The sequence below is a fragment of the Euleptes europaea genome, chromosome 1 (genome assembly GCF_029931775.1).
Source record: "Euleptes europaea isolate rEulEur1 chromosome 1, rEulEur1.hap1, whole genome shotgun sequence".
NCBI classification, from domain to species: domain Eukaryota; kingdom Metazoa; phylum Chordata; class Lepidosauria; order Squamata; family Sphaerodactylidae; genus Euleptes; species Euleptes europaea.
Window position 1 is genome coordinate 20,043,475 of NC_079312.1, and position 27,721 is coordinate 20,071,195.

A 27,721-nucleotide genomic window follows, 5' to 3' on the forward strand; every position below is an offset into this window, starting at 1 on the left:
GCAGAGCGGGAGGGAGCGTGTGACAAGGCATCATGGCAGAGCCGGAGAACCTCGAGGTGATGGTGAAAACTTTGGACTCTCAGACCAGGACCTTCACGGTGGAGGCTGAGGTGAGAATCCCTGGAGAGGCTTGCGGCTGGGAGGGTGGAGTCTGGGGGCGACCCCTCCTGGACCACTGCAATGGGATTGCTGTGGCCCAGCGGTCTCTCTTGATTAAAAGCTTTGGATCCCCATCTTCCCATCCTCCTTTCGTACATTTCTGTGTCTTTTGGGTTTTTTCTTTTGTGCTCTTGTAAAGCCTGTCCAGATCAGCGTTCCTTAATACCTTTTGCCGGGTGGGGGGTACGTTGGGGTGGGGAATTGATATCAAGAGCAGTGGGTTTGACGTGCCCTCCCATCTGGTCTCGTAAAATGGTTGTTGACTGTCTGACTGGATCCCAGTAGAAGTCTGGTCCATTAGTCCACGTCTTGTGGCTTTCGTGCAGAGGGGAAGGGTGATGGTTGTGGTGGGCGTATCTGTGGTTCCTCACCGCAAGTGCCAGGATTCTGGCCGTGCTGCAGCGCAGCCCCCAGGCATTGAGGTTCCTCCTCCAGCGGGCCACCAAACCTCGCTCCCTGTAGCTCTTGTGCCTCAGGTTGACTTCTGTTGTAAGAGCAGAATGTCCTTTTGGCTTCATATGGAGGAGGACTGGAGTCTCTTAGAACATAAGAACGCAAGAAAAGTCACGCTGGATCAGACCAAGTCCCATCAAGTCCAGCAGTCTGTTCACACAATGGCCAACCAGGTGCCTCTAGGAAGCCCCCAAACAAGACTACTGCAGCAGCATTGTCCTGCCTGTGTTCCACAGCACCTCATATAATAGACATGCTCATCTGATCCTGGAGAGAATAGGTATGCAGCATGACTAGTATCCATTCTAACTAATAGCCATGAATAGCCCTTTCCTCCATGAACATGTTCAATCCCCTCTTAAAGCCTTCCAAGTTGGCAGCCACATCCTGGGGCAGGGAGTTCCACAATTTAACTATGTGTTGTGTGAAGAAATACTTCCTTTTATCTGTTTTGAATCTCTCACCCCCCAACTTCAGAAGATGACCTCACTTTCTGGTGTTATGAGAGAGGGAGAAAGGCTTTTCTCTCCTGGGGTCCTCCACCGCCATCTATTAGTGCTCTGGTAGAGACATTGTGCCAGCAAGTATTTATTTATTTGCTTTTAGACATCTATCCCGGCCAAAGCCGGGCTCAGGGCAACTAACAACAAGTAGAAGTGTGTCCCGAGTCCCCAACGAGGCTATAGTGTGACTACTCAGGTGGAAGGGGAGATTCCTAGGGGGCAGCGACGGGCCTGGAGGGCTACCTTCTGGACCTCTCTTCGTTTTCTTTCCTGCCTTGCAGATCACGGTCAAAGAGTTCAAGGAGCACATTGCGGGCTCGGTCAGCATCCCCTCCGAAAAGCAGCGCCTCATCTATCAAGGGAGAGTCCTGCAAGATGACAAGAAGCTGAAAGAATACAGTGAGGAGGGGGTCCCCGGAGGTGGTTGTGGGTTTGCCTGTTGATGGGGGAGTGGGATGGGGTGGTGTCTAGGAGGCCCCCGGGGATTTAGTGTGGGAAGAGGGCATCATAGGTAAGGCCAGAGCTCTGATAAACACTGAAAAGTGCTACTGAAACGATTCAGTGCACGCCTTTCGTTTCCACTTTCCTCTTGCAAATTCTTCTCACATGCCCTGTCTCCACGGTCTTAATTCCAGATGTCGGTGGCAAAGTCATCCACTTGGTGGAGCGTGCCCCTCCCCAGACGCAGTCGCCCTCGGGGGGGCCCTCCGGAGCGGGCCCATCGCCGGTCCCCCACAACGGCACAGGCTCCCGGGGGGCGGGCCCCACCGTGCACGACCGCAACGCCAACAGCTACGTCATGGTGGGAACCTTCAACTTACCAGTAAGCATTATGGACCCGCAGCCACCCACACAAGTGAGTTTTAGCTAGAGGGTGCCGCTCTGCAGGGGCAAAGGGGAGTCTCCTGCCCCCTCCCCACGGTTCAAGTCCGTGTACAGTAACATGGGGGGTGTTGCATTGCAGCTTGCTGTGCTGTGTGGGGTGTGGGGGGGAAGGTGCTAGCAGGCGTGGGCGCTGAGATGGTGGGGCTTCTGGCGGCCCGACGCCCTTGCCTTCTGTGTCTGTCGTAGTGGCTACTGTGCGGGACCTAAAGGCTGACGTCTGGGGTCAGAGTCGGCAGGCAGGCACTCCCCTGTGCAGCTGGTGGCCCAGCAGAAGGCATCCGCGGTCCCATCCCGCGTGTCCCCTCTCTGTCCTGTCGCTTGCCTCGCTCCCCCGGCTGCTGTGAGCATGTCTGGGCCCCTGCTTTTTACTGCTGCCAAGGGGAAGGGACAGGTTTGGAGGGAGCAGCGATTGCCTTCTCGGCCTCGCTGCTTCGGGAGACTTCAAGGTAGGCATTAGGGCTGGCATCCCACCAGTTTTCTATGGTCTCCCGGCTTTTGGAATCCCGAGTGTTTGGGCCCTTTTGGGCAGCCTGCATGGCCTTTGCTGGGCTCCTGGGTTCTGGAGGTGAGGGCCGGAGCAGTGGAAGTGGGGCAGTGCAGTTCAGTGCAAAGGCTGCTTCTGTAATGACACGTGCAAGCTTATACTCCTGCTTGGTGTAGTGGTTAAGAGTGGTGGTTAAGAGCAGTGGACTCTGATCTGGAGAACCGGGTTTGATTCCCCACTCCTCCACATGAGCAGCGGAGGCTAATCTGGTGAACCAGGTTGGTTTCCCCACTCCTCCACATGAAGCCAGCTAGGTGACCTTGGGCTGGTCACAGCTCTCTTAGAGCTCTCAGCCCCACCTACCTCACAGGGGAAGGGAAGATGATTGTAAGCCGGTTTGATTCTTCTTTAAGTGGTAGAGAAAGTCGGCGTATAAAAACCAACTCTTCTTCTTCTATAATGCTAGTACTCATGGAGGCATTCTCTGAAGTTGCTTATCGCAGGCTTCCCGCAACCTGGGTGCTAGATTATGCTAGCTCCACCTATCAAAGGAAGTGTTCAGTAATTTGCACTTTGCAGAAAGGGCAAAATGGCTGGGCCGGAGGGTCCTTGTTGGAAAGGGGCTAGTGGTGGGCTGGTCCAGCCTCTCTGTGATCCTGTGTTTGGGTCACCCGTCAGGTATTTATGATGTTTTTTAGCCTGCTTTCCCACACTGCTCCAAGGGATTGCCAAACAAACGAGCATTTCAAATATAGCCTGGAGCTAAAAACAGCCTTCGTGATAAGAGTAAAAGCACTGCAATGGTGAAGCACAAACGCTTCCTTGGAAAGCTTTGCCTTGTACCTTTGCAGCAGGGAGGTCCCAGCCCTCCCGACTTAGGGCAGCCTTTTCCATGATTGCAAGGGTAGGGAGGTAGCTCCCGAAAAGCCCTCGAACTCCCCTCCTCCACTGAGGGGTTGGTAAGTAAACCCTGCTGGCAGGAGCGAAGGGCTAATAAAAACCAAGGCTGCCTCTCTGCCCTGATTTTGCAGGAACACATCAGAGAAAGGAAAGGTGGCCTAGAAATCTGGTCAGTGGATAAGAAGGGTAGCAAGTGGGCAGAAGTCAGCTACTTGATAATCTCTGATGTTGCTGTCTTTATTTTATTTTGTAAAGTCAAGCTTCTAGCCCTCTTGGCTCCAAACATGTCCTTGAGAGAGCGTATTATCAGTTGCTATTTCAGAAGCCCGAGTTCTGGCTAAGTGGTGGGCAGCGGTGCTTTTGAACCCTGCCTTGCCCTTTCTGCGACCAGCCCAGTCGGAATAAAAGTTGCAAAGCCAAATAAATTCCCAATTTGTTGTCACATATGCAGGTTGCTGAACTCTGCCTGCCCCAGCAAAGAATTTGGATTGTTGAACCACAGAACTTGAAGTTTTTTATTTTAGCGTAGTGTATCCACAGCCCCCCTGGATGAAAGTACAGTACATCTTAACCAAGAGAGAGACTTAAGCAGAATAAGATTATCTATATGTAATCGACACACACCGTGGTCAAGGGCAGATAGTGTAATGTCAAGAGGAGGCTCAGAGTGGGATAAAGGCCCCAGATGGGGCAGTGGTTTGGTCTCCTGTGAGTCCTTGCCTTTCTTTCTGCTTTGTTTTGTTCTTCCTTTCTTTTTCTCTCTCATCCTCTCTCTCTTTTTTTTTCCTTTTAATTTTTTGCCCCTGTCTCTCCCTTTTCTCACCCCCCTGCTTTCCAAAGAGCGAAGGATCGTCTGTGGACGTTCATATAAATATGGACCAGGCTCCTGTACAGGTACAAGATGTGGGGCGGGAAGGCTGGCGTTGACCGGGGCTAGGTGTGTGTGTGTGTGGGAGATCTTTCTGGGGGCTGGGTGGTTCTTGGTGGGTTATTGCATAATTTAGTGTTTCAGTAGGATCTCATCAATGCTTTTTTTTGTTCGTTGTGTGTGTGTATGGAGTTTAACTTCTGATTGCCGGTAGCTGCAAGCAGCAGTTAATGACCAGTCGATAAGCCTGAAAAAGCTGGTCGTAAACTGTCCCAGGGCTGGGTGTGGTGCACACTGGGCTTAGGGTTGGCGCCCAGAGTAAAATCGTTATTATTAAAAATTCAGTGAAGTCAAAGTGCAAAAGCTGGAGAGGGGCCGTGGCTCAGTGGTAGAGCATCCTGTTGGCATGGAGAAGGTCCCAGGTTCAATCTCTGGACTAGACAAGTAGGTGATGTGAAAGACCCCTGCCTGAGACCCTGGAGAGCCGCTGCCGGTCTGAGTAGACAATACTGACTTTGATGGACCAAGGGTCTGAGTCAGTGTAAGGCAGCTTCATGTGTTCATGTGAACACCTCAGATTGTCTCCTCCAGGCCAGAGGGTCAGCTCTGCAAAAGAGAGGGCCCCCTGCTCAGAGTGGAACACTCCAACCTCCACCCCACACCAGCCACTGGTTGTCTCGTTGTGGACCCTTTCAGGTTTTTTTCTCGAGGGGAGTGGTAGGTGGTGCTAAATGGGTGCTCGTCGGCCTAAAGGGGAAGGAAGTCTTGCTATGGGTCTGGTGTGTGTGTGTGGGGCGTCACGCTTCAGATTCAGGAAAACGTGGGCAGGGGGTGGGGGCAAGGTGGAGTCCTTGGTTTGACTCTGGACACCTCCTCTCCTGTTATTGCAGAGCGAACCTCGGGTCCGCCTCGTCATGGCCCAGCACATGTTACGGGACGTCCAGGGCATCCTGAACCGGCTAGAGGTGAGCAAGCTCAGGCCTGGGCGTGGACAAGGGGTGGGAGCGGGGCCTCCGGTCCCAGGCCTCGGCCTTCACCTGCCCCTCTGCTTCAGGGCCAGGGCAACAGCCAAGCTGCCTCGGGATCCGAGGAAGCGCCGTCGGCCAGCCCCACCGAACGGGAGCTGATGGAGGGAGCGGAGTCCGAGCCTCCCAGCGAGCCCACGCCGGCCGAGGAGACGCCCCCATCGGGGTCTGAGCTGCCCCCAGCGGCTGAGGCTGCTGCACCCAAGTAAGGAGCAGGGGTCTGCCGCAGGAGGGGGGCCCTGAGTCCAAGCAAGGGCTGAGAGCAAAGGGATGGAGCCGAGTCCTCCGTCAGGGCGAATTTGACGAGAGGGTCCAGCGGGAAGGCTTTGGTCAGGCAGCGTCCCTCGGGAGGGGGAAAATAAGGCCTCGGGACTGGGGAACGGCTGACCGTTGCCCTCTTTTCCCGCAGCCACCCATCGCCGGCAGAGTACGTGGAGGTGCTGGGGGAGCTCCGCGGGGTGGAGAGCAGGCTGCAGCCCTTCCTGCAGAGATACGAGGAGATCTTGGGAACCGCTGGCACCGCTGACTACAACAATAATGTAAGGGGGTGTTGAGTTGTACCATGTGGCTACCGGGGGGAAGAACACCTCATCCCGCATGGTTTCTTTCCTCCCGGAGCATTGCAGTGACAGGAATTACCCCTCATCCCAGAATAATAGCCCCTTCGCTGCTGGCTTCTTCCACTCCTGGCAAACCAGCCTTTTCAGCGTCCCATTCCTCAGTTTCCCCATGCATACTTACATACCGAAATGCAATCCTGCCTCAAAATCATGGCTTGGATACTACTCTTTCTAAGGTGGTTCATGTTGAAAGCCAGTTGCAGCTGCTTTACTTTGCATCTGCGTATGGGGTGTGAAAACTGGGATTTGCCCTGAAGCTCAGAAGTGGAGCGAGCTGCCCGGTTGGATGATTGACGGGGGTTGCAGGTGCCATAAGGAATCTGAGCGCAACGACAGGCGGCTCACCTTTGCCTTGCTACCGTTTTTGTGTGTTTGACAGACGGAGGGCCGTGAGGAGGACCAGCGCATCATCAACTTGGTGGGGGAGTCGCTGCGCCTGCTGGGGAACACATTCGTGGCCCTCTCAGACCTGCGCTGCAACCTCTCCTGCAACGCCCCCCGCCACCTCCACGTGGTGCGGCCGATGTCCCACTACACCGCCCCCATGGTGCTGCAGCAGGCGGCCATTCCCATCCAGGTGAGTGAGCCATCCCCTTCCCCAGCTTGCAGTGATGCGACCCATCCCAACCAACCCTTGGTAGGCCGGCTCGGGCTGCGGCTGTAGACCTCCAGCCGTAAGCTGGCAAACCAGGAGAGAGAGAAGCAAGGGAGACCAAACCCTATGAGGAAAGACTGAGAGAGTTGGGCATGTTTATTTTTTTTTAATTTATAAATTTTTATGTTTAGTCTGGGAAGAGGAGGTTGAGGGGGGACAGGATTGCTCTCTTTACGTATTCGAAGGGCGGTCGCTCAGAGGAGGGCAGGAAGCTGTTCCTGTTGGCAGCAGAGGATAGGACTCGCAATAATGGGCTTAAATTGTGGGCGGAGAGGTACCAGCTGGATATTAGGAATAGGTTTTTTACAGTAAGAGTTGTTCGACAGTGGAATTGGCTACCTAGGGAGGGGGTGAGCTCCCCCTCACAGGCAGTCCTTAAGCAGAGGCTGGACAAACACTTGTCAGGGATGCTCTAGGCTGATCCTGCATTGAGCAGGGGGTTGGACTAGATGGCCTGTGTGGCCCCTTCCAACTCTATGATTCTATGTTTTTAAGGCCTGCTTTTGCCTTCTCACCTGTCTGACACTTGCTCTTGTCCCAGATCAACGTGGGAACCACTGTCACCATGACGGGCAATGGCTCTCGCCCTGCCCCGGCTGGCTTGGAAGCCTCTGCCCAGGCCGCCCAGCCTGCTCCCCCCGCCCAGCCCAGCGCTCCTGCAGAGGCCGGGCGGCCCTCAGAGGGGCTGCCGCCTTCCTCTTCCCCGGGAAGCACCCCGACTCAGACGCAGGCCTCCCAGACGGGACACCCTCGCGTGATCCGCATCTCGCATCAGACAGTTGAACCGGTGGTTATGATGCACATGAACATACAAGGTGAGTTCTTCACAGGATCTCCCTTGGGGGGAGGAAGTGTCGATTGTGGGGCTTTGGGGAGGTTAGGTCATGGGGGCTGGGGCTGTTCTTCTAGCAAGTGCTGGCTTGTTGGTTGGGGTGGGTGGGAGGGGTAAGTGGGGGTGGGGCCCAGTTCCTCCATGGAGGGGACAGGAGGTTGGGATCTTAAGATCCCCTGGGTTTTTCTGACCAGGGTTCCATCTTGCCAGCCTGTTCTCAGCTGCTGCCTGCACCCCAGTCCAGAAAGTCAAAATTGCCACATGACTCAGGAGTGTCTGTAGTACTGGAGCGTCAAGTTCCTGCCGCTCAATTTCCACTTTGACACGATCTCACCAGGTGGTGTTTGGGTCCTGCGGCTTCAACTCTGGCCTTGGCTTACAGCCCCTGGGGAGAGGCCGCAGAGGAGGGATGAAAATCCCTTTTCTCCCACTCTGGTCCCTGCTTCCTGCCTGGTTTGCTGCAGTTTCTGCTCTTCTCCCATTCCTGACTCCTGTTCTCCCTGCGACACTTTTCCCTGCTTGCTTTCTTCCCACCTTTCCTGGAGTACTTCGTCTCCCAACCCCACCCCCCGGCTCCTGCTTGGCCACTGTGAATAGACTGCTGGACTTGATGGATCTTGGTCTGATCCACCAAAGCCGTTCTTGCGTTGTCCTTAGCTGCTGCTTTTCTTCCATCCCTTTCTGTCCCTCTTTCCCCACACCTCACAGTTTCTGAGGCCTGTCCTTTAGCCCCCTCCCCCCAATCTCCTAGTGGGCAACGTGCAGTGTGGGTTGCTGGAGCAACCCCAAATGCCTGAACATTCCTGCCACACACCCACTGTATTTGTACATGCATAGAAGTCGCTTTTTTGCCTCGGGGGGTGGGTGGGCTGATGACTCCCCCTCTCATTTAAAAAATGCCTATTGTTCAGCCATAAAGGAGCTAGAAAAGTTTGTGAAGTGTAAGGATGTGTCACTGGCCACCAAGACCCAAGTTAATTTATGGCATCGTATTCCCTATTCCTGTGTATGGGTGTGAAAGCTGGACAATGAAGAAAACCGATACGAAGAAAGTAGACTCCTTTGAAATGTGGTGTTGGAGGAGAGTGTTACGGATTCCGTGGACTGCCAAAAAAACAAATCAGTGGGTTATAGATCATATCAAGCCTGAACTGACCCTAGAAGCTAAAATGACTAAACTGAGACTATCGTGTTTTGGCCACATTATTATTATTATTATTTATAATTTTTTTTATAACAAAACATATAAACACAATAAAAAAACAAAAAACAAAAAAATATAAAATACACATACATAAGGAAAAAAATAAAAGAAAAAATTACATGTTCAGCGCACTACTTATCCACTAATACAATATTCAATTCACTGTATAAATCCCATCGTGCCCTGAATCCAAATCCCACCCCCCCACCACAGTGCCCTTCACCATTGGACTTCCAATGGAGTGTTATGACATTACAAAAGAAAATATCTATTATTATATCATATTTAACATCATATTATACTACAATTCGTTAACTATATTTTTAAAATCCGTTTTTGCCACTTTATCCCAATATGCGGTGGCCTTGGACCATGTACATTTAAATTCCTCCATATCTTTACCATGTAAAAAAGCTGTAATTTTGGCCAACCGCATATACATCCATAATTTTTCTCTCCACTCTTTAAATGAAGGTTTATTTGTCTGCTTCCATTTTTTTGCAATTATAATTCTTGCTGCAGCAAAACTATATTGACATATGACTCTATCACCTTTATCTAAATCTCTTTTTGGAATACCCAATAAACAAAAGGCGGTATCTCTCTTAATTTTTAATTTAATCAAGTTATTAGTTTCATTCAAAACTAATCTCCAAAACCTCCTTATTTTTTTACAAAACCACCAGACGTGCATAAATGTACCTATTTCCATACCACATTTCCAACATAAAGCTTCATCTTCTTTCTTCATTTTACTTAATAATACTGGGGTTATATGCCATCTATAAAACATTTTATATAAATTCTCTTATTTCATTTGAAATGGTAAACTTGAACTCCTTTTCCCATAACTTTCCCCATATTTCCAAATCTATATTATAACCTAAATCTCTCATCCATTTCAACATCACTGACTTAATCCTTTCTTGTTCTAAATTTAGTTCTATTAGTAATTTATAAACCCTACCTATCAATCCTTTATTACCCTTAGATAATATAATCTCAAATTTCGATTTGGTTTGGTTAAAACCCAACTTGTTGTCTTTATTAAAAACATCCCTTAATTTATAATACATAAACCAATCTTTAATCTGGAGTTCTTCTCGTGATTTCAATGCCCAAATCCCATCTTTATATTCTATCATTTCTCTATAATTATTACAATCCAAATTTAAATGTGCACCTCTTCTTATAAATGCTTCTATGGGATTAATCCAGCCGGGAGTTTTACTTTCAAAAACAACCTTATATTTATTCCATATTTGTAATGTTTTTCTTAATAATATGAGAATTAAATTCTTTATTTACCTTCTCCTTTTCATACCACAAGTAAGCATGCCACCCAAATCTCAATTTAAATCCTTCTAATTCTAATAATTTCGGATTCTCTAAGAGAATCCAATTTTTGATCCAAGGGAAGCATGCTGCTTGATAATACATTTTCAAGTCTGGTAGTCCAAATCCTCCCATTTCCTTTAATTCAATTAAATTATTATATGCAATCCTGTGTCTTTCTTTACCCCAGAGAAATCTCATAATATCTTTTTTCCAAACATCAAATATCTGTACACCCTTAACTATTGGCAGGTTTTGAAACAAAAAAAGCATTTTGTGTTTTGGCCACATTATGAGCAGGCAAGAGTCACTAGAAAAGAAAGTCATGCTAGGAAAAGTTGAGGGCATCAGGAAAAGAGGAAGACCCAAAAAGAGATGGATTGACTCAATAAAGGAAGCCACGGCCCTCAATTTGCAAGATCTGAGCAAGGCTGTCAAAGATAGATCATTTTGGAGGATATTGATTCATAGGGTCACCATCAGTTGGAAGCGACTTGACTGCACTTAACACACAGACATTGTTCTACAGAAATGCGTACTTCAGCCCTAGATGGCTCTCCCTTGTGCGTTGTTTTGATCTGCGCTGTGGGGTGGGGGATGGTATTGGGAAGACCATCCAGTCCTTGTGGGAGAGTGCAAGGAAGCCAGTGCGGTCGTTGAGGTCTGAGCTCTCATTAATAACTTCTCCATTCTCTTCTCTCTCCTACCCCCGCTTAGATTCCGGCTCCCAGATGGGAGGAAGCAGTGCTGGGGGAGCACCACCCATGGGGCCTGCTGGACCCGGCCAAGGAATGGGTACGGAGGAGGCCTCCAAGCTGGGGTCGTCTGCGGGAAAGGGGGAGAGGCATAGGACTGCTCCACCCAGGGGCTGTGAACTCCTGGTTCGCTAGCCATGCCCTTCTCTGGGTTGGTTGAACTGGGTTGGTTTCCCCGTTCTTCCACACGAAGCCAGCTGGGTGGACTTGGGCTAGTCACAGCTCTCTGAGATCTCTCTCAGTCCCACCTACCTCACAGGGTATCTGTTGTGGGGAGGGAAAGGGAAGGTGATTGTAAGCCGGTTTGATTGTTCCTTACGTGGTAGAGAAAGTCTGCATATAAAAACCAATTCTTCTTTCTTCTCCCTCCTCCCCCTCCCCTCCCCCTCCCACTCTCTTCTTGTCTCCCCTCTAGGTGGGGCTCCTCACATGCCCCTCCCCAGCCTCCCGCCAGAGTTCATGCAGGCAGTGGCCCACCAGATAACGCAGCAAGCCATGGCTGCGGCAGCCTCCGCGGCCACAGGTAACCATCCCCCAGGCTTGGATGTTTGGCGGGCCTGTGCTGTTGCAGGCGGAGCAGGGAAGGGGAGGCAATGGCTGTTCACCCACCCTATCCCCTTGGTTGTGGCGCCTGAGTTCTGCTCTGGACAGATGGTCGCCTTCTGTTCATGTCTTAGGCCAGCAGGTCCCCGGCTTCCAGTCTGCGCCAACACGTGTGGTGATTGCCAGGCCCTCCGCTCCTTCTGTGCGGCCCACTCACCCTGGGTCGCCCCAGGCACCAGGACAAGGGGTGAGGACTGGAGCGCTGGGGGAACGGGGCGGGCGAGCAGGAGGCTGTTGATTGGAGAGGTTTATTTGCTTTCTAGTATTCCTTTGTCACAGTGATTCGAGGTGGAATGCAAAATTGAAAACCCCGCTGTTGCCGTTCCCAGCCGATGATCTGTGCCCTGTGTCTGTTCCTTTCCCTCGCAGGGCCCTGGCATGGGCGGAAATGCCTCCTTGGCCCAGATGATCAGTGGGTTGGTCGGGCAGCTCCTCATGCAGCCAGTGATAGTGGGTAGGTGGCGGTACCCGGAAGGAAGGGGGGTACCGAACATTGCTCAGTTGGAGGGGGGAAACACTTGCGCCATCTAAGTGGCCTTAGGCAGATCATGAGAGGGAGGGCATCTTGGGCATCTTCTGGGCATGGAGTAGGGGTCACTATGTAACGGTCAGGATTCTGCCCGTAACTTGAGAGAAATATGAACTGAAAATAAGTCAAGGCTTTGTTCTTGAATGCTATCCACAGTATCACAATTCTCCACGTTTTATCAAATAAGAAAAGGCTGTCTCCTCTTCTAATTTTTTTGATAATACAGGAGTCTGCTGGTCCTTTATTTCTCTATCCAGGTAACCAGCAAATGAATTGACACCGTATGAATCTTTCTAACTTTTGTTGAAAAAGGGAAAGATTCGTTCTATTAAACAAGACGGTTTAAAATAGAGAACTAATGCGACAACTGGGGGTATGGCGGGGGTGGGGGGAGGTAGTTGTGAATTTGCTGCATTGTGCAGGGGGTTGGACTAGATGACCCTGGTGGCCCCTTCCAACTCTTATGATGCTATGAAAGATGGAGCAGGGGGAATTCTGGGAAGATGGTTAGTCTAGGCCTGAGGTGGTTGATCAGCTAAAAGGAAACAGTAACATTGGGAGATTGTTCACCCTCACGGTTAGCGGTGGGAGTCGGGTGCACAACGCTGGCTTAGTAGGACACCGTGAGGTCACGGATGATTGGAAGTCCTCCCCTCCCTCTTCCCAAATGTTCCGGCAACCTCACCTGGACCCAGTCCCAGATGCCACCTTGTTCTCTCCTCTCCAGCTCCGGGCAGTGGGACCTCCTCGTCAGCGTCCTCTTCCGTCAGCGGCCAGGCCGCCTTCAGCACCGGCACCTCCGCCTCTCCTCCCACGGCCTCCGCCAGCGCCGGCACAACCAACACTGCCACCACAGCCGCGGGGGGCAGTTCGGCCGGCGCCCCCGGGGGACCCGTCCCCTCTGGCCAGCCTCCGATGGCCGCCGAGCTCCAGTTCTCTCAGCTGCTGGGGAACATCCTCGGGGCAGCGGGCTCCAGCATGGCCGGGGTGGCTGGCGTGGGGTCCCCCACCATCACCGTGGCCATGCCGGGGGTCCCCGCTTTCCTGCAAGGCATGACAGACTTTCTGCAGGTGAGCATTTCCCTTGAAGCCCGAGCAAAATGACGACATCTCTCTTTGGAAATCGGGAGCCTCTCTTGGGTGTTTCTCCTCCTGTGAGCCAGTGTGGTGTAGTGGTTAAAAACGGTGGACTCTAATGTGGAGAGCTGGGTTTGATTCCCTATTCCTCCACATGAGCGGCGGACTCTAATCAGGAGAACTGGGTTCGATTCCCCACTCCTCCACATGAGCGGTGGCCTCTAATCTGGAGAACCGGGTTCGATTCCCCACTGCTCCACAGGAAGACAGCTTGGGCTAGTCACAGTTCTCTCCAAACTCTCTCACCTACCCCCACTTACCTCACAGGGTGTCTGTTGTGAGGAGGGGAAGGGAAGGTTTGAGTCTCCCTTAAGTGGTAGAGAAAGTTGGCATATAAAAACCAACTCTTCTTCTTCGTTGTTGATCAATCTGGGACCAAAGCAAGACCTAATAGATTTAGAAGTTGGGAGCATGAAGGGATGCATTAGGTGGTCCCGTCCGCCCTCCAGAATGTCAATACGTGTTGGTTTCCCTGTTAAACTGTGGCGGCCAGGTCACTCTGCCTCCTCTTCGCTCCTCAGACCAATGGTTTTTGAGTTTTGTCGTCTCGGGGAGCCCTTTTGACACTGCCTTTTTGGCCAGGTAGCCCTCTCGGCATGTGACGAGGAGCTTGGGCATGTGATGGAGGGTTTTGAGATGTGCTCTCCGGCCACACGTCCGCTGTCGTCCTCTGCAAACAGAGTCTCCCTGACCCGGAACTGTTTGTGAACAAACGCAGCAGGAGGATCTTCATAATGGAGCCCGGGGAAGCTCGCCTGCCATTGGTGATCCACTAGAAAGCTTGGGGGGCGGGGGTATCCCAGTAGAGCCCCTCGCCTTGCACGTGGAGGGTGCCAGGTCTGATCTTTAGCCCCTCCGGCGAACTGACTTTTAAAAATTTAATTTAGTAATACAGCTGACTGACCAATCACGAGCCAATGCATCGAAAATTCCAGACTCAATAGTTTTGCACTTCAAAATCACAGACTGCCCATACATATAAAGGTATAAGATCAATAAAAGCAGCCCCTGGTTAAAATTATCATCTTAAAATTCATAAAATTGTAAAATATTCTAACACTCATTTTCTAAGAAGAAGAGTTGGTTTTTATATGCCGACTTTCTCTGCCACTTAAGGGAGAATCAAACCAGCTTACAATCACCTTCCCTTCCCCTCCCCACAACAGACACCTTGTGAGGTAGGTGGGGCTGAGAGAGCTGTGACTAGCCCACGGTCACCCAGCTGGCTTCGTGTGTAGGAGTGGGGAAACAAATCCAGTTCACCAGATTAGCCTCCGCTGCTCATGTGCAGGAGTGGGGAATCAAACCTGGTTCTCCAGATCAGACTCCACTGCTCTAATAAAAGTTTTGTGTATTTTAATAGCAACAGCGCAGAACTTGGCAGTTTGGAGCGTAAGCTGAGGGTCTTCTCCTAACAGGAGCTTCTTTGCCGAAAGCTCAGCTGACTCTTCAGGGAATTTACCAAGTATGGGGGATGGTTAGCTGACAGAGTCGAAGGAAAGGCCTGCTGGGAACCTTGTAGAGCTGCGGGTAGCCAGAGGAGATGATCCTGGGCCCAGAGAGACTAGCGCTGAAGAAAGGGGGGTATGGATGCTCAGACTTGCAAGAGAGGAGAGAGAGAGCATCTGGGGGGGTTTAACCCAGTGAAAGTGAGGACTCCTTACAGAAAGCAACGCCTGGGGGTCAGGGGATAAAGAGGAGAGAGACGGAGGGAGGGAGGTCTGTAAAAATATGCATGGTTTGGAAGGGAGAAGCTTTTCTCCCTCTCTCATGATACTAGAATGCAGGGTCATCTGCTGAACAGATTCAAAACAGATAAAAGGAGGTTTTTCTTCACACAACGCATAGTTAAATTGTGGAACTCCCTGCCCTAGGATGTGGTGATGGCTGCCAACTTGGAAGGCTTTAAGAGGGGGGTGGACATGTTCATGGAGGAGAGGGCTATTCATGGCCACTGGTCCAAATGAATTCTAGTCATGATGCATACCTATTCTCTCCTGGATCAGAGGAGCATACCTGTTAAGTGCTGTGGAACACAGGCAGGATGGTGCTGCTGCAGTCGTCTTGTTTGGGGGCTTCCTAGAGGTACCTGGTTAGCCACTGCGTGAGCAGACTGCTGGACTTGATGGGCCTTGGTCTGATCCAGCAGGGCCTTTCTTATGTTCTTAGACAATGGCAAGTTCTTTGGATGCCAAGGTGTCCAGGTGCAGCGGTCTCTCTCTGCCTGCGTCCCGCACTGCTTTGTTTCTGAGTTGCCCGACACCCTGCGCTTAGCAGGGAGGAACCGGAGTTGTCCCAGAAGACTTTGCAGTTGAGCGTCCCTGCACCGTGCCCGTCTCACCGCCTCCTGTTTCTCCCCCCCCCCAGGCGACGCAGATGGGGCCGGCCCCTCCGCACACCCCGGAGCAGGCGCCCCCTCCTCCGGCGGCCTCTCCACCACCTCCCCCCTCCGCCCCTCAGAGCGGGCCGGAGGCGCCCCCCGCCGGGGCGGGCGGGGGCAGTGGAGTCCGGGGCGGGGCCTCGGCGGATGCGCTGCCGCCCGAGTTCTTCACCAGCGTGGTGCAGGGGGTGCTGTCGTCCATGATGGGCTCCCTCAGCGCCCAGCAGGGCAGCACGGAGAGCATCGCCGACTTCATCCAGCGCCTGAGCGGCACCAGCAACCTCTTTGAGCCCGGCACCGAGGGGGCTCTCGGTAAGGGGGGGGGTCTTCTGAGGGGCCCGTTGGCCGGCAGCGAGGATAGCTCGCTGGCGCCGTGTACTGCTGGGTTCCGTCCTGCCAGGATGCATTTGGATGCCTGTCCTCTTGATTCTGTGTCCGTGCTAAGTGCCGTAAAGTCGCTTCTGACTCACAGCGACCCTGTGAATCGATGTCCTCCCTAACGTCCGATCTTTGACAGCCTTGCTCAGGTCTTGCAAACTGAGGGCCGTGGCTTCCTTTATTGAGTCCAGTAGCACCTTAAAGACTAACAAAAATGTTTTCTGGCAGGGTATGAGCTTTCGTGAGCCACAGCTCACTTCTTCCTAGAATGTGAATCCATCTGTCTATAAGTAGAGTGAATTCAGACAAGCATTAGTATGTAAATGTTAACAGTATGTAAATGTGACTAGCAGGCGTGATGGGATTAGGTGTGGTATGCAGAAGAGTCTGTGATGTCCAGGGGAGAGATGGGTGGAGAAATCAGCATTGGTAATGAGCCATGAATGCAAGGTCTGAATTCACTCTCCTCTGCTTAAAGAAAGATGGATTCACATTCTAGCTGTATCTGAAGAAGTGAGCTGTGGCTCACAAAAGCTCATACCCTACCAGAAAATATTTTTGTTAGTCTTTAATGTGCTACTGGACTCTTGCCCTTTTCTACTACTGCAGACAGACTAACACGGCTACCCACTGTGAATTATCTTTATCGAGTCCGTCCATCTCTTATTGTCGAAGGCTTTCACGGTCAGAGTTCATCGGTTCTTGTAGGCTATCCGGCCTGTGTGACCGTGGTCTTGGTATTTTCTTTCCTGACTGTTTCGCCAGCAGCTGTGGCCGGCATCTTCAGAGGAGTGACACTGAAGGACAGTGTCTCTCAGTGTCAAGCGTGTAGGAAGAGTAATATATATCGTCAGAAGGGGGTTGGGTTTGAGCTGAGTCATTGTCCTGCAAAAAGTATCCAAGGTAATGTGCTAATCATTTTCCTGTAAGTATCAAGATAATGTGCTAATGAAGGTGGGGTATGTTAATGTGGAACCATTGTATCCTGAAGTGATCTGTTAACATGTGGAATCCAAGGCTAATCCGCATGGCTATTGTGGACTGTAGTCTTTGTTAGTCAGGAGATGTTCAGGACAGGAAGCCAAGCCTTATTCATTCTTAACAGTGAGAGACACTGTCCTTCAGTGTTACTCCTCTGAAGATGCCTGCCACAGCTGCTGGCGAAACATCAGGAAAGAAAATACCAAGACCACGCAGCCCGGATAACCTACAAGAACCAATCCATCTCTTGTTGGGTCTTCCTCTTTTCCTGCTGCCCTCAGCTTTTCCTAGCATGACTGTCTTTCCCAGTGACTCTTCTCATAATGAGACCCAAGGACGACAGCCTCGGTTTAGTCATTTTAGCTTCCGGGGTCAATTCAGGCTTGATAGGATCTAGAACCCACTGATTTGTTTTTTTGGCAGTCCACGATATCCGTAACACTCTCCTCCAACACCACATTTCAAAGGAATCTGCTTTCTTCCTAGCAGCTTTCTTAATTGTCTGGCTTTTACACCCGTACACAGTAATAGGAATGCATTTGATTCTGGGCTGCCGCTTTTCGGAGTCCCCCGCTTCCTTTCTGAATGGGCAGGCGGGAGTATCCTTTTTGTGGTTTAACTGTCGGGCCTCAGACCTTTTGGAGAGAGGAGACCCACTGCTTCTCAGATCCCACTTGTGGAAGAAGCCCCAGGGGAAGGGCTGCAGCTCGGGGGTAGAGCATCTGTTCAGCATGGAGAAGGTCCCAGGTCCAGTCGCTGGCATCTCCAGTTAAAAAGGACCAGAGAGGAGGAGATGGGAGCGCCAGCCTGGTGTGGTGGTTAGCATGTCAGGCTAGGATCTAGGCGAGCTGGCTTCAGATCCCTACTCTGCCCGTGGAAGCTCAATCGGGGACCGTGGGTCAGTTGCACAGACTCAGCCTCACCTCCCTCACAGGGTTGTTGTAAGGATAAAATGGAGGTGGTAAGCGCTCCTTCCCTGGAGGTTTTTAAGCAGAGGCTAGATGGCCATCTGTCAGCAATGCTGATTCTATGAACTTAGGCAGTTCATGAGAGGGAGGGCATCTTGGCCATCTTCTGGGCATGTAGTGGGGGTCACTGGGGATGTGGGGAGGTAGTTGTGAGTTTCCTGCATTGTGCAGGGGGTTGGACTAGATGACCCTGGTTGTCCCTTCCAACTCTATGATTCTATGAGTCTATGAATGGAGAAGGAATAAATAAGTAAATTTTATTTGCGGCTAGCATCCCAGATAAAACAGGTAAAACAGAAACTGACCATGCAGAGTAGATGTTTACAACCAAGGCCAACAAAATTAGGAACCACCCAATTTTACATTTCCACAGATTAAGGATGTACATCAAGGCAACGTAGCTTCATTGCCTCTGCACAGTATTTTGCGACCTGGGTGGTGATTGGTGAGCTGTCTCCCAGCAGAAACCTCTTGGTCCATTCACCCTCATCGCCAGAGCCCATTTTCCTAATCAAAGGGTCCACTAATGTTGAAGTGGGCTGACTTGTAGAGTGGACAGAGAAGGGAAGGAATGCAGGAAAGCACTTTGGTTCCCCATTTGGGAGAAAGGTGAAATAAATGAAGGAAAGGCCTCTGCCCGACGGTCTTGGAGCATTCCAGGCATTACTGTTAGATTCTTTCTCGCTTGTACCCTTCCAGTAGGCCATTATTTTGTTTCTCCCGTATTACAGCCGGGGTGTTGAAGTGGAGAGCATCCCTCGAGCACCCCCAAGTGAGCTGTCCTGGCTACCATCTCCTGTGAGCCCTCACTAGCCCTCACTGGCCCTTCCAGACCTTCCCTGCCCTTCCGATGGGACTGTGCCTTGGATGAGAGGGCTTGGACGGACATGTCTTCCCACCAGTTCCTCCCTCTTCTTTTGGTGTGGCTAGTGTTCCAGAGGCTCTGTCTAGCCAGCGGGGGGATGAGGGAAGACCTGATGGTGAAGGTCTCCAAGCTGTGTGTTCTGTACCATGGGATGGGGCAGTGGAAGTAGCCATAGAGGTGCTGGGTAGGAGGGAGTCCAGAAGGGGTGCTCTGGCAGGCAGCTTTCCCTGTCGGTGGAGGAAGGGATGCAGGCTGGCGTGGGAGGGGGGTTCCTCCTCTGTCTGGACCCCCTCCTCCACCCACCGAGGGCCAGAAGGTTCTTGGCGAGCTCGGACGTCCCGTCCTCCCTGTCTCTTTGCGAGCGGAAGGAAGAGGGCCCTGTTGGCGGATCTGACGCCCTCTCCTCTGTCTGCTCCTTCCCTCCGCCCCGTCCTTTCCCAGGCTTCTTCGGGGACTTGCTCTCCTTGATCTGCCAGAACTTCTCCATGGTCGACATGGTGATGCTGCTGCACGGGCAGTTCCAGCCACTGCAACGGATCCAGCCCCAGCTCAGCCGCTTCTTCCGGGAGGAGTACCTGCACGGCCAGGAGCCCACCGAGCGCAATGTCCGGGTGAGATGGGGCTGGCGTTCCCCCCCCCCCCCAATCCCTGATCTTTCCTCTGGATATCTGCCGGCGTGGTGTAGTGGTTAAGAGTGGTGGTTTGGAGTGGTGGACTCTGAACAGGAGAACCAGGGTTGATTCCCCCACTCTTCCACATGAGCGGCGGAGGCTAATCTGATGAACTGAATTGGTTTCCCCACTCCTGCACATGAAGCCAGCTGGGTGACCTTGGGCTAGTCACACTCTCTCAGCCCCGCCTATCTCACAAGGTGTCTGTTGTGGGGAGGGGAAGGGAAGGTGATTATAAGCAGGTTTGAGTCTCCCTTAAGTGGTAGAGGAAGTCTGCATATAAAAACCAACTCTTCTGCTGCTGCTGCTAATGTCCACCCTCTTTCTCTCCCCTCCTCCAGATGGCCACTTACAACTTGATCAATGGCTTAGAGGAGTACATCCGTGAGAGCTTTGTGAGTTGTGCCCGCTTCCCCCCCGTCCCACTTTTATAACTCCGCAGCCAGGGGTCTGGGCTGGGACATAGGAGCAAACCCATGCCCATGGGAGCAGACCTGGGTCATGCCTCGCTGGCCGCTGAAGCCCTTGAGGTGCCCCAGAGAATTGTGGGAACAAAGTCCGTTCTGCGCCTTCTCACAGGAGGGGCCGTGGCTCAGTGGTAGAGCCTCTGCTTGGCACACGGAAGGTCCCAGGTTCAATCCCTAGTATCTCCAGTTAAAGCTGAGACCCTGGAGAGCCGCTGCTGGTCTGAGTAGACAATACGGACTTTGATGGACCTTGATGGTCTGATTCAGTATAAGGCAGCTTCATATGTTCAGAGAGCCAGGTCTGAGCGTGCCAAAGAATGCTGAAACGCAACACAGAAAAGACCGTTTTTGCATCCCGCGCAAATTTATGCCAGTTGCGGAGGCCCGTCTGTTGCATAGCATGGGTTGGAATCCCCTGGCCACAATTGCAGGCTATGTGCACGCCTTGAGGGCGACTTGCTGCGCGAGTGCCTGAACGCACTCCCGGCCCCATTTCGAGGTGGTGTTAGCTGCGTATGAACCTCCAATCCCCCCCCCCCGGTCCCTTCTGCTCCCCTCCCCTTTAGGCCTCTGTCCAAGTCCAGGACGGCGTCGACATCACCCGCACCAACCTGGAGTTCCTGCAGGAGCAGTTCAACCGGATCGCCACGCACATCCTGCACTGCACAGGTTGGGAGGGGGGGGTGGCCGAGCGCAAGGGCCTTCGGGGGCTTTGCAGAGCGCCTTGGGGCTTGCTGCCCCCTACTTCTGACCCACCGTGTCTCCTCCTCCCTCCCAGACAACTCCTTCGGGTTCCGGCTGCTGGAGCTGTGTAACCAGGGCCTCTTTGAGTGCCTGGCCCTGAACCTCTACTGCTTGCAGGGGGAGCAAGCGGCCCTGACTGCTGTCATCAACGACCGCATTGTGAGTGAGGGGCTCTGCTTGGGCCGGGGCTCCTTCCCTTCCCGTTCAGCGGCTTGGCCATGCTGGGGGTGAGAGCATGGCTGGAAGTGGGACATTCTCAGGTGCAGGGTAACCCCGGGCGACGGTGTCCCGGCGTTCCTCAAATTTTGCATGGAAAACCCAGGTGGGAATTCTACAAATTAGCAGAGTCATAGAATCATAGGGTTGGGAGGGACCAGCAGGATCATCTAGTCCAACCCCCTGCACAATGCAGGAAAATCACAACTACCTCCCCCCACACCCCCAGTGACCCATACTCCATGCCCAGAAGATGTCCAAGGGGCCCTCTCTCTCATGAGCTGCCTAAGGTCATAGTCTCAGCATTGCTGACAGATGGCCACCTAGCCTCTGCTTAAAAACCTCCAGGGAAGGAGAGCTCACCACCTCCCGAGGAAGCCTGTTCCACCAAGGAACCGCTTTAACTGTTAGAAAATTCTTCCTAATGTCTAGATGGAAACTCGTTTGATTTAATTTCAACCCGTTGGTTCTGGTCTGACCTTCCGGGGCAACAGAAGTACAGTACAGACTGAGGTTTCTGGAGTTGGCGGAGGGGGAATCACAACAGTGCGGCATACAGTTGAGCTAGTTGTGATGCATACCTAGTCTCTCCAGGATCAGAGGAGCATGCCTATTATATTGGGTGCTGTGGAGCACAGACAGGAGAATGCTGCTGCAGTCGTCTTGTTTGGGGGTTTACTAGAGGCCCCTGGTTGGCCACTGTGAACAAACTGCTGGACTTGATGGACCTTGGTCTGATCCAGCAGGGCCTTTCTTGTGTTCTTATGACTTGCTTACCGTGTAGTCCCCTTGACTTTCCCAGGCTGGTAGCTAACGGCAGGGGTGGGCGGCAGGTTGATCCTGTCGAGTCTCGCACGCTAAAGCTGCCTGGGGATTCATGGCAAGCCCCTCTTTTCCTTTCCAATCCTGACAGCCCTCTCTTTCTCTTCCCCCGGCCCCCCCCCCCCCCCGTCCGGTGGCAGAGGCGGATGTCGGCGGACATGAACCCATCCCTGGTGAGCTGGCTCACCACCATGATGAGCATGCGGTTGCAGGTCATCCTGGAGCACATGCCCGTCACGGAGGAACACATCCTGCAGTACGTCCGCAGGGCGGGCGATCCCCCCCAGGTAACACCTGGGGCCGTGGGGGCTGGAAGGGTGGTGCAGCAGGCTGACTTCTGTGCCGTTGGGGGTGGTGGAGGGGGGCTGCTCTCTTCCACTGGCCAGGGCCTGCGTGTCGGTTGCTGCATCCCTCTGTGGGCGGTGGGGCCCTCGAGTCAGGTCACTGCTGCCTTGCAGTGGGGAGGGGGGGCTCACAGATGCTGGAAAATGGTGCACAAAGCTTAGAGGGGAGAGCCTGGGTTGCCGGAGGGTGTTTGTCTCCACCTCGCTACTCTTGAGAAACGGGGTTTGTTTTTTGAAGGGGCCCCGTTTTGACTTATATTTGGCGGGGCCACCAGAAGCCAAAGAAGGGAGGGGCCCGTGGCTCAGTGGTAGAGCATCTGCTTTGCATGCAGAAGGTCCCAGGTTCAATCCCCGGCATCTCCAGTTAAAGAAACTAGGCAAGCAGGTGACGTGAAAGACCTCTGCCCGAGACCCTGGAGAGCCGCTGCCGGTCTGAGTAGACAATACTGTCTTTGATGGACCGAGGAGGGTCTGACTCAGTATAAGACAGCTTCATGTGTGCAAGATGGGGGGCTTTGTGGGCCAAATCCAGGCTGTGGAATCTTGTCAAGTGGCTGTTCCATTTTGTGAAGGTGGCTTGTTGGCTTTTTGGGGTGTGCATGTGTGGTGGGAAAATTATATTCAGGGATGCCTACATGTGAGAGGGTCCAGGCAGCACGGTCCAGAACAGGGGCGGCAGCAGCAGCAGCTTGATCAGCCAGCATGATGTAGAGATTAAGAGCGGTGGTTAGGAAGTGGCAGACTCTAATCTAGAGAACCGGGTTGGTTTCCCTGCTCCTACACATGAAGCCCGCTGGGTGTCCTTGGGCTAGTCACACTGTCTCAGCCCCACCTACCTCCCAGGGTGTCGTGGGGAGAAGGAGTTTGTAACCCCTTCCTTCAGGGGTAGAGAAAGTCGGCATATAAAAACCAACTCTTCTCTTTTGCCTCCCGTCTTTCTCAGCCTGTTCCTGAAGAGCCCATGGACTTGCAGGCTGCTGAGCAGCTTTCCGAAGCCCTACAGGTACTGGGTCAGAGGGGTCCAGCGGATGTGCCCCCCCCCCTTTTCAAGGAGCTTGTAGCTTTCCGTGCTGGTGGGAGGCGGCAGGGCTCTGAGAAGTCCGGGGTTGGGGGAGACGGGATGTGCACACGTGTGCGTATGTGATACGGCAGTCTTAGCGTAGTGCTTCAGAACGTTAAATATCTAGAGAACCTTTTCAGCCATCAGGTAGGTCAGTATTCCATCCATTGGTGGTGGTGGGGCTATACATAAGGCCACCTGCTCATTTGTGTGGTGAGATCTTCAGTCTTTGACAAAGGAAACGATCTAACTATCGGAGGGTGCCCTTTTGGTCATTGGTCCCTTTAGGCCAACTGCCCAGTCTTTCATCCCAAAGGCCATCTTTCCCTGCCCTTCTTCCCAAGATGCTTTCTAAAGGAAGACGCAGGGGCTTTAGCCTGGGGCCTTCGTCCATTCAAAGCAGGGGTTATCCCTCCTGTGTTTGTGTGGAGGGGAGGGGCCGTGGCTCAGTGGTACAGCATCTGCCTGGCATGCAGAAGGTCCCAGGTTCAATCCCCGGCATCTCCAGTTAAAGGGACTAGGCAAGTAGGTGACGTGAAAGACCCCTGCCTGAGACCCTGGAGAGCTTAGGAGAGGGGCCGCGGCTCAGCGGTACAGCATCTGCCTGGCATACAGAAGGTCCAGGTTCAATCCCCGGCATCTCCAGTTAAAAGGTCTAGGCTAGTAGGTGATGTGAAAGACCTCTGCCTGAGACCCTGGAGAGCTTAGGGGAGGGGCCGCGGCTCAGTGGTAGAGCATCTGCTTGGCATGCAGAAGGTCCCAGGTTCAATCTCCAACATCTCCAGTTAAAGGGACTAGGCAAGTAGGTGATGTGAAAGACCTCTTCCTGAGACCCTGGAGAGCCGCTGCCGGTCTGTGTAGACAATACTGACTGATGGACCTTGATGGTCTGATTCAGTATAAGGCAGCTTCATGTGAGAGCCTTTCCCCACCACCTTTCTCCTGTCCCCCAGCGCGAGAGTGTGGCCTCCCCGGCCCCAGCCACCACGGCAGAGGAGGCCATGCCCCAGCAGCGGGGAGAGCCGGAGCATGAAGAGCCCCAGCCAGGGGAGCCCCCCGCTCCCGACACAGAGCCCTGGGCCGCCGCTGTGCCCCCTGTGAGTGTGTCTGGACAGGAGGGGGGAAGGGGGGGAGGGAGGATTGTTCTCTGCAGTGCTTCACGGGTGCCCAAACGTTTGCTTCCCCTGCCAGGAGTGGGTGCCCATCATCCGCGAAGACATCCAGAGCCAGCGCAAGCTCAAACAGCAGCCGCCCCTCAGCGACGCCTACCTGAGCGGCATGCCGGCGAAGCGGCGCAAGGTAAGAGGGTGGGAGACGCGTGGGTAAAAGTCCCACAGGATGGGGCAGTGGTCAAGCAGGGAAATCCGGGTGCATCTGAGCAGGAAAGCTCTTGTTCTTGCTGGAGGGGCTCAGAGAAACCTCAGCCAGAGGGGTGGGGGGACCCGCTGGTTAATTTCCAGTTGTTTTGGTTGAACAGAGTTTTGATCCCTTCTATTAGAACATTAAAAAGGTAAGGTAAAGGTCCCCTGTTGCAAGCACCGGGTCATTCCTGACCCATGGGGTGACGTCACATCCTGACATTTCCTAGGCAGACTTTGTTTACGAGGTGGTTTGCCAGTGCCTTCCCCAGTCATCTTTCCTATACCCCCAGCAAGCTGGGTACTCATTTTACCGGCCTCGGAAGGATGGAAGGCTGAGTCAGCCGGCTACCTGAAACCAACTTCTATCGGGATCAAGTTCAGGTTGTGAGCAGAGCTTGGGCTGCAGTACTGCAGCTTACCACTATGTGCCATGGGGCTTCCTATTACAACATAAGAACATAAAAGCCCTTCTAGATCAGACCAAGGCCTATCAAGTCCAGCAGTCTATTCACACAGTGGCCAACCAGATGCCTCTAGGAAGCCCCAAACAAGACCACTGCAGCAGCACCATCCTGCCTGTGTTCCACAGCACCTAAGACAGGGGTCGGCAAACTCATTAGTCAAAAGAGCCAAATATCAACAGTACAACGATTGAGATTTCTTTTGAGAGCCAAATTTCTTAAACTATATAGGTAGGTACACTGTTTATTAACTTAATAAACTTCAATTAAAGTTTTAAGACTTAATTAAACTATAGGTACACTGAATAAAACTTGATATCATACTTAATAGTGATCTTATTTATTGATAAAAATTAAATTGTAAGTCCCTGCCATTTCCCCCTCCCCATCTGGAGTCATTGTCTGGAGGCCTGGTGTACCACCATAAAAGCCTATTGGTAGACCTGGCCTCCGGCTGAGTCCCATTGGGAGGCCAGGTCTACCCATTGGCTTTCTTGGCAGTAGACCTGGCCTCCGGAGGCCCATAGAAGCCAATTGGTAGACCTGGCCTCTGAAGGGGGACTTTTTCCCCTCCTTGGAGTCCAGGTCTACCGCCAAGAAAGCCAGTGGGTAGACATGGCCTTGCAATGGGACTCAGCCGGAGGCCAGGTCTACCAAAGGAAACCCACCCCGCCCAACAGCTGATAGGCGGGGGGGGGGGGGGCAGGAACCGCCGAGCCGCCTGCCCAGCAATCGCGCGGCTGGAGGGGAGGGGAGGCTTTAGCCTCCCAACCATTGAGGCCAAGGGAAAGGGGGACCATTCTCTACGCCGGGGATGTGTGTGGAGAGACAGCGCGCCCGCTCGCCTGCTCTCTCATGCTTGCTCGCTCTCAGGTGCTCCAGCTCTGCAGCCCGGCTGCCGGCGTGAGCAGGAGAGAGCAGGGGCTCCGAACCGAGTTCGGAGAGCCGCACTCAACGGGCCAAAGAGCCGCACACGGCTCGGGACCCACAGTTTGCAGACCCCTGACCTAAGATAATAGGCATGCTCCTCTGATCCTGGAGAGAATAGGCATGCATCATGACTAGTATCCATTTTAACTAGTAGCCATGACTACCCTTTTCCTCCATGAACATGTCCACTCCCCTCTTAAAGCCTTCCAAGTTGACAGCCATCACCACATCCTGGGCAAGGAGTTCCACAATTTAACTATGAGTTGTGTTCAGCCCCATTTTAAGATTCTTTTTAAAGGTGAGAGAGAAAACCAGAAGTTTAAAGAATGTATACTTTTGGGGATTGGCGCACTTCCTCCCTCAGACACAGTGAATTTGCTGGGGGAAATGGGGCTGATGCTTCTTTCCTCTTGCCGTTTGGCAAAGGTGGGCAGATGCTCTGTGATCTGGGGTGGGGGGAGGGGCAGAAACACTTAACATCTGCTTGAGGCAGTTTGGATTTTCAGTTTTCACTGTGGGGTGGGGCGGGGCCATTCAGTCTAGCGTCACTAGATGTAGCACGTTGATAAGCAACTGCGGTAGCTTCAGCAGGAAAAAGTTGGGAAATCCTTGTGGCAAAACGAACCTCGGCCTCTCTTCAAGCTCCCTGTGGAACTCCCTGCCCCAGGATGTGGTCATGGCTGCCAACTTGGAAGGCTTTAAGAGGGGAGTGGACATGTTCATGGAAGAGAGGGCTATTCATGGCTACTAGTAAAACTAGTCATGATGCATACCTATTCTCTTCAGGATCAGAGGAGCATGCCTATTATGTTAGGTGCTGTGGAACACAGGCAGGGTGGTGCTGCTGCAGTGGTCTTGTTTGTGGGGCCTCCTAGAGGCACCTGGTTGGCCACTGTGTGAACTGATTGCAGGACTTGTTCTTATGTTCAGTTCCCTGTACAGAATTTTCCTCTGTGCTGCCCTCTGTAGATTCTGGGCTACCTCATGGGTTTCAGTTCATTCAGGGGCTCCCTAGTCATGCACCCTCATTGATGATTCATTTTGGGGAAGGTCCTAGATGGATGTGCCCGATGCCCGTAGAGGGGCAGGACCAGCTTTTTCGAGGGGACTGAAGAATCTGGCGGCGCAGCAGCACTCATCCTGTTTTGGGAGTTTTGCCCTGTTGGGAGAAGCAGGTGTTGCCGCGGGGAGGGGCTCATTTCTATTCCCAGTCCTTGCCACTGGATGAGCAGACTGCCTGAGTTTATGCGTCTTTGCTAATGTGTCCTCCCCCCCACCACCAATTCCTCCCTCTCCCTCCGCAGACCATGCAGGGCGATGGGCCCCAACTGCTTCTGTCCGAGGCAGTCAGCAAAGCGGCCAAAGGGGCTGGCGTGAAGCCCCTGACCAGCCCCGATAGCCTCCACCGGGACCTTGCAGACCCAGCTCTACAGGAGGGCTACCGCCAACAGGTGAGGGGGCAGGCAGGCACCCCCGCAGACAGGGCACCATATGACCGGGTGCAGATTTGGGGTGGTGGTGGTAGCCGGTTTCACATCCCCCTCTCCCTTCTTTTCCAGCTGAAATCTGACCTGCAGAAGCGTCTGCAAGCGGACCCCAGCTTCACTCCCCAGAGGTTCCCCAATGCCCAGCAGGCCTTTGTGGCCGAGGACTCGTAATGGCTGGCACCGCAGCCCTCCTGGGCCGGAGGCGGACTCTGTGGCTCGCCTCTCTCCCCTCTCTGCGCACGATGCAAATAGCCACTCCCTTCTCAGGCCAAATATTTAAGTTCCCTTCCCACGCGTTCCCCGTCTGGTTGCTGTGACTTCTCTTGGCCAGTGGGGGCGACCCGGTTGCTGCTGAAATTACTAAATAAAGCCACTTCTCCAGGGGCTGATATGTGTGTGTTTAAATAAAATGTTTTTTAGGGGAGGGAGAAATGTGTGCGCGTTAAGTGCCGTCAAGTCACTTCCGACTCACGGCGACCCTATGAATCAGTGTCCTCCAAAATGTCCTATCTTTAACAGCCTTGCTCAGGTCTTGTAAATTGAGGGCTGGTGGCTTCCTTTAGAGAGTCAGTCCATCTTGTTGGGTCTTCCTCTTTTCCTGCTTGTCTTCTCATAATGTGTCCAGTCATTTTAGCTTCT

At 52.9% G+C, this 27,721-nt stretch overlaps 1 protein-coding gene across 1 annotated transcript; it reads left to right on the top strand.

Annotated features, from left to right (window-relative positions):
* BAG6 (BAG cochaperone 6) lies at positions 1 to 27,287 on the top strand. Its single transcript, XM_056856010.1, has 25 exons — positions 1 to 110; positions 1,397 to 1,514; positions 1,751 to 1,971; positions 4,225 to 4,278; positions 5,143 to 5,217; positions 5,307 to 5,482; positions 5,687 to 5,816; positions 6,277 to 6,474; positions 7,094 to 7,367; positions 10,641 to 10,718; positions 11,094 to 11,201; positions 11,356 to 11,468; positions 11,651 to 11,735; positions 12,538 to 12,881; positions 15,315 to 15,639; positions 18,961 to 19,130; positions 19,532 to 19,585; positions 20,224 to 20,326; positions 20,436 to 20,560; positions 21,580 to 21,726; positions 22,727 to 22,786; positions 23,797 to 23,940; positions 24,035 to 24,142; positions 26,900 to 27,046; positions 27,155 to 27,287. The coding sequence occupies exons 1-25, from the start codon at positions 33 to 35 to the stop codon at positions 27,251 to 27,253; spliced, it is 3,534 nt and encodes a 1,177-aa protein (XP_056711988.1). The 5' UTR covers positions 1 to 32; the 3' UTR covers positions 27,254 to 27,287.
* The last annotated feature ends 434 nt before the right edge of the window (positions 27,288 to 27,721 follow it).

Excerpts from the sequence above, each read along its gene's own strand:
- BAG6 (XM_056856010.1), top strand. The coding sequence starts at position 33 with ATGGCAGAGCCGGAGAACCTCGAGGTGATGGTGAAAACTTTGGACTCT. Across the intron at positions 5,218-5,306 it reads GCATCCTGAACCGGCTAGAG|GGCCAGGGCAACAGCCAAGC; the intron begins GTGAGCAAGCTC and ends CCTCTGCTTCAG. Across the intron at positions 20,561-21,579 it reads CTGTCATCAACGACCGCATT|AGGCGGATGTCGGCGGACAT; the intron begins GTGAGTGAGGGG and ends GTCCGGTGGCAG.